This window comes from Zosterops lateralis (genome assembly GCF_965231275.1).
Source record: "Zosterops lateralis genome assembly, chromosome: 5".
Taxonomy (NCBI): Eukaryota; Metazoa; Chordata; class Aves; order Passeriformes; family Zosteropidae; genus Zosterops; species Zosterops lateralis.
In genome coordinates this window covers 71,106,878-71,117,169 of record NC_139766.1, presented here as the reverse complement: position 1 = coordinate 71,117,169, position 10,292 = coordinate 71,106,878, and the positions used below count along the sequence as shown (strand labels likewise).

General features: G+C 56.3%; 1 protein-coding gene across 1 annotated transcript; it reads right to left on the bottom strand.

The window, feature by feature from the left end:
- Positions 1 to 4,503: 4,503 nt before the first annotated feature.
- NEUROG2 (neurogenin 2) lies at positions 4,504 to 5,504 on the bottom strand (the record flags this gene model as incomplete). Its single annotated transcript, XM_083861105.1, has 1 exon — positions 4,504 to 5,504. The coding sequence occupies one exon, from the start codon at positions 5,502 to 5,504 to the stop codon at positions 4,809 to 4,811; it is 696 nt and encodes a 231-aa protein (XP_083717231.1). The 3' UTR covers positions 4,504 to 4,808.
- Between the last annotated feature and the right edge of the window lie 4,788 nt (positions 5,505 to 10,292).

The following is a 10,292-nucleotide window of genomic DNA, read 5'->3' as shown; positions in this document are numbered from 1 at the left end:
GCCAATAACTAATGACTCTGTGGAGCACTTCGGGGAATTTTTCATAGAAAAGATGGAGTGGAAAGGGAGCTCCTCAGTTATCCCGACAATACAGGGCCGAGCCAAGCTTGCCTTCCTCCCTCTCCCTCCGAGCCGCAGCATCCCGGGCCGCTCTGGCTGGCAGAGAGCGGGCACGGGGTGACCCCTCCAGCTGTGGGGCAGCCCCTGCACGCAAGGCAGCACGACCCCGCTGCCATAAACCCGGCATCAGCTGCCTCCGGAGCCCAGCTGCTGGATTTAGGCGCAGCTCCTTCACCAGACACAGCTATTCATGGGGAATAAGGGGAAAGCCTCACGTCAGCAAGTGCGGAACCACAGCTCGTGCTGCCCCATCTCTTCTGCTTGGAAGAACACAGCAGCTCCCTCGGCGTCTCCTTCCCACTAACCAGAGCCGGGATGTTTGCAGCAAGGTGTGGGTGCCTGCTGCTGTCACCTGCCGCCTTAGGGAAGCCCCGGCACAAGAGTGCCTCCCCCAGCTCTGTGAGGAAGCTGGCGGCAGCGTGCCGCTCTCACCCCTCTCCCGGGAGCGACACACGCCACCCTCCTTTCTTCCACTCGGATGAAATCATTTCTCCTGTTCCCCGGCTGAGCGGGAGCAGATGGGGCTGTTGGCCTCTGCAGCCTCCCGCTGCCCCAGCTCGTGCGAGCCCGCCGTGCCCCCAGCACCACCCCCCCGCCGGGACAAACACAACTTAATCCCGTTCCCTAATCCCAAACTTCTCTGCCAAGGTGTTCCTGAGGCAGACTGTATCTTCCATGGAAGGACACCGAGTTATTAACGATTTGTTTAACGCAGGACCGGAGCACCGGCAACCCCGAGCTGGATGCTCGGGCCCGTAGAGGGCAGGTCCCGCATCCCGGGGGTTCCCCGGGCGGCACAGGCAGCGCCCAGCGGGGGCAGGATGAGGGCAGGATCCCCCCGGCAGGCAGCAGGTGCCTTTCCTCCCTCGGCAACAGCCCAGCGCAGCCCAAACTGTCGTGCCGGCTACCGGGGCTGCCGTCCCCTCCGAGCAGGACCATCACGTTAATAGAGGTTGATTTGCAAACGGCGTCGCCCCCCCCCCCCCCCCCCCCCCCCCAGTGCCCCCCTTTGCCTGACTCCCGCTTTTCTGCTCAATGGCACAGATGCTGCTTTGTGCTGCCCAGGACCAGGCAGCTATTAGCAGCAAATCCAGCGAGGGAAATTAATGAAGGCGACTACTAATAAAAGACAGCTCAGGACAGCTCGACCAACTTGCTCCGAGCGGTAATTAACTTTTTTTAAAACTCATGAAGGTAAATATGCCATCAGCTTTGGGCCGGTCTCTCTGCTTTTTAATAAAAGGAGGAGGAGGGGAGGCGAGGGAGAGGGGACGGCTGTGTGTCACAGCCGGCCCAGCATCATCCCTGTTCCCTCCTGGCCACTGCAAAGTGACCCTCCAAGGATTTTTTTTCCCTCCAGTTTTTAGAGGCTTGATTTTAAATCTGGCAGGAGATCTGCATCACCTTAATTTGAATTCGGTATGAGAGGTCATGGGGATGAGCAGGCTGCTAGAATTTTGGTGGACCTGCACAGCTGTTACAGAATAACAGGTAGAAGGCAGGATAGCCTTATATCATTTTCTTTACATTGTCAGCTTCGTCAGAGAAAAGGGTCTGTCTTAGACTTTAAAACACGAGGCTTTGCCTTGCAGTAAGACAACAACCTACATCAAGTTACAGAAAAGATCCCGCTGGGATTTCTGCTTATGCCAGGGGATTGACTGTATAATAGATAATTAAGATCCTTTTTTTGCCCATGGGGAACGGGAACTGGGGCTATGTGGGCCAAATCCATACATAATACAGGACCAGGGGGAAGGTCAACCTGAGACACCTGAGTAAGGCTTTAGGAAAACCGGGTTTAAGATGCACCAGCCAGCTGAGAGCCGTGTCGGGAGGGCTCTTTAACGATGGCACGACGTGGACAGATTTATGCCTGCCATGAAAAGCGGCGTGCAGCAGCCCTTGGGGTGCTGGTTTGGCTCCTCGTGGCCATTCTTATGCCAAGGAGGGCTGTAAACCCCCCTGGGGGCCTTCAAGCTGCCCCTCCAGCCCTGCCGGCGCAGAGGAGCTTTTATGCCAAAATACAATACACAGAAGGATCATAAACACATGTTCTGGGGCAAGGGGCTGCCATGGAAACCACCCCCAGGTTCCTTACATCATCCAAGGAGGTGTTTGCCCGTCTTTTGCATCTCCTGGTCCCCTTCCAGGTCGGCTGCAGTTGGCTCTGGGGACTCCCTGTCACCTCCAAAAATCAGTCTTCTGAGAGAAAGGAGAGAAATATATGGAAAAAAAGAAACGAAGGAGAGGAATAAACTCAAGTTAAGGGGCAAGAAAGGGACATAAACAGTTTTGGCCTCACTCAAACGAAAAATCAGGATGAGGGTGACTGGGTTAGGTGACAAATCCAGCCTCTCCAACTCCGTTTTTGCCAGCACAGTCCTGCCGGTCCACAGGCCCCTTTCATCCGGGGGCATCTCCAACCAAGGCCAGCCTCCCCCAGGGAACAGGGAAGGTTTGGCTGGCGTGGCTCCCACCCCAAACCCCTCTCCAACCCCTCCATCATTCTCCGACGCGTCGTGTGCCTTTTCCCACGGTGGTTCCCGTTGCCACGGCCCAAGCAGGACGATAAGGCTCCTGCCAGCGGGGTCTGTACCTGGGATGGAGGGAAATCCCTCCGGGATGACGCACCTGGGCAAGGAGCAGCTGCGGGAACGTCCCGGTGCTGAGCCACCCGGGATGTCCCTCCTGTTTCCGAGAGGGAATTGCATCCCATCCGTCCCGGCCTTTTGAAAAGCCGAAGGCACCTACTCCAGTGACTCTTAAAAGAGGGAGAGAAACCAGGAACGACAATGAGGCCCGACCAGAAAAGACGGAGAGAGCGCTCGGCTTCTTTTTTTGGCATTCCTGGAGTGTAGTCATTAAAGGGGGTCGTTAAAAGCGAGTGAGAGTGAAAAACCCGCTCCCCATGGGCTGCCCCACACACCGCCAGCGCCGTGAAAGGCTCCCTCTTGTTTTGTTCCTCCTGGCCCGTGGCAGATTTGGGGGAACACAGCTTCATCTTGCTGGCCACATCAAAGCAGTGATTATGCAAATGCTCCCTTTTTTTTTTTTTTTTTTTTTTTTTTTTTTTTTTTTTTTTTTTTTTTTTTTTTTAATTTTTTTTTGGGAATTATTTATCACACAATAACCCCCCTGCCAGGGGGGGAAACAATAGATCAGGCTAGATAGCACTGCTCGCCCGAGGCTGCGGGGCTGGGGGGGCCCCCGCGCGGTTTATTGGCCTAACCTAATTTCACTAATTCTCTTTTCACACATTTTGGGCTTCTATTTTTTTTCCCCCTCTCTTTTTCACTCCCTTCCTTTGGCGCACGTCGCTCCGAGGGCCGGGTTTCACGCTCCCAGGGTCCGGAGGGCATCGGGCGGGATTCGCGTGCTGAGCATTTTATTTAATTAATACACTCAGGCGCCTCTGCTGGTTTTTAATGATTTCCAAGTGTTTGTACCCAGAAGTCACAAAGTGCTCTCGGGAGCACGGGGACGATGATTGAAGGGCCTGGGCGGCCTCCAGCATCCCCCTCCAGAGTGACATCCCCGGCTGTGTGCTGTGCATGCTGAACCGAACCCCCTGGAATTGCCTGAGACCTAGAATTCATCCGACCCTCACAGGGAGGAAATTCTTCCTCTTCTAACCCGTGCATTTGTTTCCCTCGATAACATTCATTTCCTACTGCCTTCTTGGTGAAATCCATCGGCCTGAAGTGTGACAACTCTTTATCCATCCATCCTGCATTTGCTATCAGCATCTTCTCTACTGAGAGCCAAAGGTAAACGACCAGTAAACTTCCACTGAACTTCCCTCTCCCTTTCCCTCTATCTCTCTCTCTAGTGCTGTTTCCCAAAGAAAGAGTTGCCCATGGACCCAGGGCCATCAGGCCCCGCTGGACCTTGGTTTCACCAGAGACAAGGAAAGGCCCAATCTCGTAATTCCCAGTTGCTGGCACGTAAAGTAGAAAAAGCAGCAAACCCAAAGTTACGAAAATTAGAGCTTTTTATTTATATTTTATCACAAGGACAACCCCTTTGCTCTTCAGCTGTAAATACATACTAGAATAAACTCTGTAAATTATACAAAAAATACATATTTTCCATGAAATCTGTCTTTATAATAAATAAACGTGAACACGTGTGTGGCTGATCGCTGTAATGTTCCGTGTCTGTTGAGGTTTTCAGTCTGTTGATTTATTTTTAATCTCCTGAAAGAAGGGGGGAGTTCCTTGTCCCCTAAAGGTCGAAATAAATAATGTATGAGGAGATCCTTCCCCATTCCCCCCCCCCCCCCGATTTTTTTTCCCTTTTGATAGAGAGTTCAGCCTAAATTTCCACGCTTGCATTCAGCCCTCACAAAGCCTACAAATTATACAATGACTTCTAACCTGGACCCCTAACAAAACAATTTACTTTTTTTTTTTTTTTTTTTTTTTTTTCCCCCTCGCTTTGCACCCCCCTCCCGCCTATAAATCATAAGGGACAGATGGCAAAGAGGGGAGCGGGGAAAGGGGGGGACACACACACAAAAGCCCCGCGGTGACAGATCTGGGAAAACTGGACAAAGTGCACATCGGCGAGAGAGAGACGGAAAGTTTGGTTTGGCAGGTGCCGTTCCCACAGCCCGCCCTGCCCTGGGAAGCGGGCAGATGCCGCCGCCGCCACCGCGGGGGGAGCCCCGGGAGCGCCGGGCCGGACTAGAGGCAGCGGCGGGGCAGCGGCGGCGGCGGCCCCGGGGCGAAGCGGCCCGGCCAGTGCTCGGGGTCCGAGGCGGAGCCCGCGGGGCTGGCGGGCGATAAAGTGCAGGCGTACGGGGAGGCGGAGGGCGCGGGACTGGCGGCGTCGCCGCTCCAGGAGGAGGCGGGCGAGGGGCTGCCCTCGGCGGGGACCGCCGCCGCCGCCGCCCCGTCGGGACCGAGCCGCGCCGCCCCGGCCAGCCGCAGGGTCTCGGTGAGCGCCCAGATGTAGTTGTGGGCGAAACGGAGCGTCTCGATCTTGGTGAGCTTGGCGTCCTCGGGGAAGGTGGGCAGCACGTCGCGGAGGGCGTCCAGCGCCGCGTTCAGGTTGTGCATCCGGTTGCGCTCGCGGTTGTTGGCCTTGAGCCGCCGGCTCCGCTTGATGCGCTGCGCCGTCTCCGCCGTGCGCGCCGCCCGCGGGGCGCCGCGGGACCGCCCCGGCCGCCGCTTCCCCTCCGCCCGCCGCAGCCCGCGGCCGCCCGGAGCCTCGACGGGGCGAGCCGGCGGGGCGGCGCGCAGCTCCTCCTCCTCCTCCTCCTCTTCCTCCTCCTCCTCGGCGCTGGACGGCAGCGAGGGCGAGGGGGCGGGCGAGCCCAGCCCGAGCAGCAGCAGCTCGTCCTCGGCGGGCGGCGCCAGGACCTCCGCCTTCACCAGCATCCTTGCGCGGCGGCGGGACGGGGCCGCACCGGGCAGCACCGGGAAGCGGCGGGCCGGCTCTCCTCGCCTCTCGGGCGCTGTGACGGTTCGCCGGTTTGACGGAGCGGGGCGGGGGTCCCGAGGGGGGCGGGGGGGCGAAGGGCCGGGGGACGGGGGGGCGGCGGGGGCGCGGCGCTGGCACGCGCCCTGGGGGCGGCGGGCGGGCGGCGGCGGCGGCGGGAGCGGCGCCCGGGGCCCGTCGGGCTGCGTGTCTGGCACACGACCCTCCTTAACACCCCTTATATACCCCGCGGGGAACAATCAAACCTACCCCCGGGGTCCCCCTGGCCCTGCCCGCCCCGCCCGCGACTCTTGTCGGGGGCGCCGCCGCCCCCCCCCGGCGGGGCCCCATTGGCGCCTCGCGCTCGGCTGGAGCGTGCCGCTAATTTATTAATGAATGGGGGCGGGGGGGGCGCCGGGCGCGGGCGGCCAATCCCCGCGCCCCGCGCGCCACGCGCGCGCCCGGGGCCGGCTCCTTTTCAGCCGCTCCGGGTATGGGCCCCGCACGGAGAGGCAGGGAGGGAGGCAGGGATAGGGGGGCTCCCCTCCGGCCCCTCTCGTTCCCGGGAGGGCTTCGCCTTCTGGGGACACTTGGCACTGCCGTAAAGGTGCGTGGTTCCATAGGCGGCTCGCTGGGGAGATGCTCCAGGGGTACGGCTGCTCCGTTTGCATCGGGCCAAAGTCGAAGTGGGGGAAAGCCCTGTGCTCCGGGCAGCTCAGTGCTGTCAAATACAGTTCACAGGCTGGAAGAGACTTTATAAAAAGACCCCAAACACCAGCTTGTCAGTGCACCAGGAAAACCTTCACTCCTTTCACCCCTCTTCCCTTCCAGCCCTCCCCCGATGGCAGAGCTTGCTGACATGCCCGGGAAGTCGGCAGGCTGGCTTTGCTCCACAGACCCCTTGGGGACACCTTCCACTATCTCAGGTTGCTTCAAGCCCTGTCCAGCCTGGCCTTGGAAACTTCCAGGGATGGGGATTCACAGCTTCTCTGGGGACCTGTGCCGGCGCCTTCCCACCCTTACAAAGAATTTCTTCCAATATCCCATCTAACCCTGCCCTCTGTCAGTGTGAAGCTGTCCCCTTTTGCCTGTCGCTTCAAGCCCTTGTCAAAGAAATGACACTGAGAACATACAAAGCTGACACCCCAGTACACTCTCCCCTCCATACGGAAACACCATCAGCAAGGCACTTTGGGTGATTTGGGCTTTGAAACAGAATTTTATTTGCAACTTCTAGAAAAGCCCAAAATAGATGAAAGAGCTGAAACCTCTGCAGAAGTCGTGCTGAGCACACCACAAACTCACACCCTAATCAGTCCCTCTGGGTTTATGGCCTTTGGGAGCCACTGGTGCCTCAATGGGTATCTCTGTGAAACATGGTAACACACTCGCCTTGCCTCCTTGCGAAAAACGAGAGGCTCGCAGGTCCCCTTTGCATCCCAGGAGAGTGATGCAAAAGGACCTTATTTCTTTCTCAGTGTCTTAAGGGGCAAAGCAGGGTACACTTGTGACAGGGCCAGCCCATCATCCCTCTTTCACCACCGTGCTTGTCAAGATTTCTGCGCTTCCATTGCTGATGCAAAGCTACAGAGATGTGAGGCAGAGGTAGCACTATGGGTGCATAACCCATTGTGATACCTTTCTGGGGCTCAGTCCAGAAAGGACTTTTTTTTCCAGAGGGTTGAGCACAAGGTGACTAAGGACAGGTCAGCTACCAAACCCTCACAGCTCTTGACAGGCGCTTGTGTGGTCTGTGGGCAGAGCAAGGGCCGAGCTGCTCGGCCAAGAGTGGTGGGGAGAGGAGGTGGCGGGGGAAGAGGGAGCGGGATCAGGAGCAGGAATGCTGCTGCCACTGTCCACCGCCTGAACTGTCCTCCAAGGGTCAAACTGTTCAACTTCAGCCCCTTTGCCAGACTCAATCCTACTTTAGGGGAACAAAAGCCCAAAGTAGGCAACGATCAAGAAATGGGAGCACAATGATTTAAGCTTACCACACAGTCCAGAAATAAAGGACACTGAGCTCGTGTGGGGGAGAGGGGGAGACCTTCAGAAAGGCTTTGTTTGCTGTAAGAAGATTGAACTCTGAGGCGACCCAATAGCCCTAAAAGTTTAGGGTCTGTGTTGCTGAGAGACCTTTGGGCACAGCCCATCCACACGTCGACCTCACAAGTTGAGAACTGGCGTTAATGGCCAGCCTGCCTCAGGTGAATGGGGGCACGACATCCCAGGAAATGTGGGGACAAAGCTGTGGGGACAGGGTGGCCTGACCCCTCCCAGCTCTGCCTCCCTCACACCCTGCAGCCTGCAGTGTCCTAAGGGTTCGGAGTCCCAGGGTGCCCTGAATCCTGTGGTGCCCAGCCCTGGGCAGCACCTACAAACCCCGAGAGTGGAGTGGTTCTGCTCATAAATGTGGTGTGAGAACATGTCCCCACACAGCCGAGAACTGGGGTGCTCTGCAGAGGGAAGAAATCAAAAGTGCTGGGGTGTGTTCCTCCACGTCCTGATCCAGGTTCCCCAACACCCCGTGCACACTGCAGCAAGAAGTGCCACAGGCAGGGACGAGATGAAGATGGGTCCCCCACCTCCCAACCTGTATGAGCACATTTGGGGTTTGTTCTGGGATCAAGGCGAGGAGGGGCGCCCCCATAAGCGCTGTCCCGGCATCCTTCCCTGGCTCCCCCAGCCCGGCCCTCATCGGGGGCCGATTGTTCCCGGCAGATTTGCATGGCAGGTGCAGGCCTGCGGAGCGATTTCGCAGTCCGGGCCCCCCCTCCCCCGCCAAGAGGGTTTTCCTCCCCCCCCTTGTGAAAAAAGGCTGCCGGTGCCTTCCTTTCCCATGAAGAAGAGAAGAAGCTTGAGGATCGCGTGAACACGCTTCAGTTTTCTTATTCTTTTCTATAAATGTGGGGAAAAGAACAGCCGATTGTGTGAAAAACCCAGTGCCTGCAAAAAGGGACATTGGCCATCCAGGCGAAGGTGCGCGAGGGAGAGCACTAATCGCTGAACCAGGAGACAAATACGATTACCAGCTCCGAGCCTTGAGTCAGAAAGTCTCATAGACTTTAAGATGTTAATCCCCAACATAATCCTTCCTTTGGCGTGTAGGAATAGCGCAGCCACAAGAGTTGTTTTGTTATTTATATTGGCGTTTAATAAAACTCAGCCAGTGGTGAATGGGCTGCCCACTCTCCAATGGTAATTAATTCCCTATTTCAGTGACCCAATTGTGCCGGGATAGAGCAGTGGGACAGTCCCACTGCCCCAACCCGCCTTTGTGCAGCTACACGGCTCTCGTGCTTCAACAGCTATGGAAACTCATTCTTTTGATGTCATTCAATGAGTTTTCCTTGGGCATCTTCTAAACTTCAAGGACCCTTTTCTTTCTCGAACGCCTGAAAAGCAGGACTAGCTTGACCACCTCTGTAGAATTTAATGGTTTGGTGAAAGGGCCTTTTGGGGGGGTTTGTGTAAGGAAAGAGAGAAAGAAAATTTGGCAGGCTGGCTATCAAACAGGGGGATATCGAAACTCGGGTGTGTCCAGCTCACTTGGCTCCTAATTTACACAGGTCTAAAAAGCCACTTTTCCTTACTCAAAATACTCAGGGGCTTTTCTTAGTCAAGGCGTTTCTAGAAGGGATTTGCCAGTGACCGATAACTCTGTTTCACTGAACTGAGTAAAGATGCAAATGGTGTTTCAAGAAGGAGTTTCCATCCAGAAAAGGGAAAAACACCTGGATATCTTTGCCCAGGAGGGGAAGAATACCAGATACCTGGAATAGGTTATCGGTATAAAGTGTGTCTGCAGGTTTATACTTTTTGATTGTGCAGTGAGGCGGGTGTAAGCGAACATGTGAAGAACATGGAGTTATCCCGCAGAGCCGCCCTGGTCCAGGCAGCCTCTTCTATGTCTTTATACACATTTCCAAAAAAAACCAAAAAAAAAACCACCCAAAAAAAGAAACCCCTTCGCAAGTCACAAACAATTCAGGATTCAACTAAGAAAACACAGAGTGAACCATATGGCCGGGGTGGCTCGAGTTGGCTGCATTTTCCCTCAGACAAAGAAGGGATTGAGAGTTGAAGGAAAGGAGAAAAAAACCCAACTTTCCGGCTGATGAAGCTGTTGTCTGGAGGCAATGATCCCAAATCTCAAGGCTTTATTCCAGGCTCCGACTGAGACGTGATATGTCATATGATTAGCATCTTTCATATTTACAAGAGTACTGCGGGCTGCCAGTCTTTAGAGAAAGGCGAGAGAAAGAAGGGGCATATGCTGAAATGGATTTAGCATTTGAAAGAGAGAAAAGAGAGCGGATAAATACACTTAAACGAGGATTTAGTTTTACTCCCGTCGAGTTCTAATGGCTTGTTGATTGAGATTTTAGGGAGCCGGGACAGAGGTGTCAGCAGTAATTTAAAGGCGCTATTCAGCCCTACCTCGGCGGAAGGAGCCGGCGCTGCCCCTCAGGGCGGAGCGGTGCCGCGGCAGGCTGGCGGGAGGGGCGCGTCACCGCCGAGGCGGCTCCCTCCGCCGTGCGCGCGGCGCCATCTGGCGGCGGCGGGAGCCGTGGGGGGCTGAGGCCGCCGGGACCGGGAAAATCGGGAAGGGGGGGGGGATATAATTCCCGGTGTGTCGGGCGCCTGTCAGAAGGGGTGACACCACTGCAGCACTGCTCACAAGCACCGTCCAGCCTAGTCTTGAACACTTACAGGCATGGGGCTCCTCCGGGCAACCTGTGCCAGTGCCT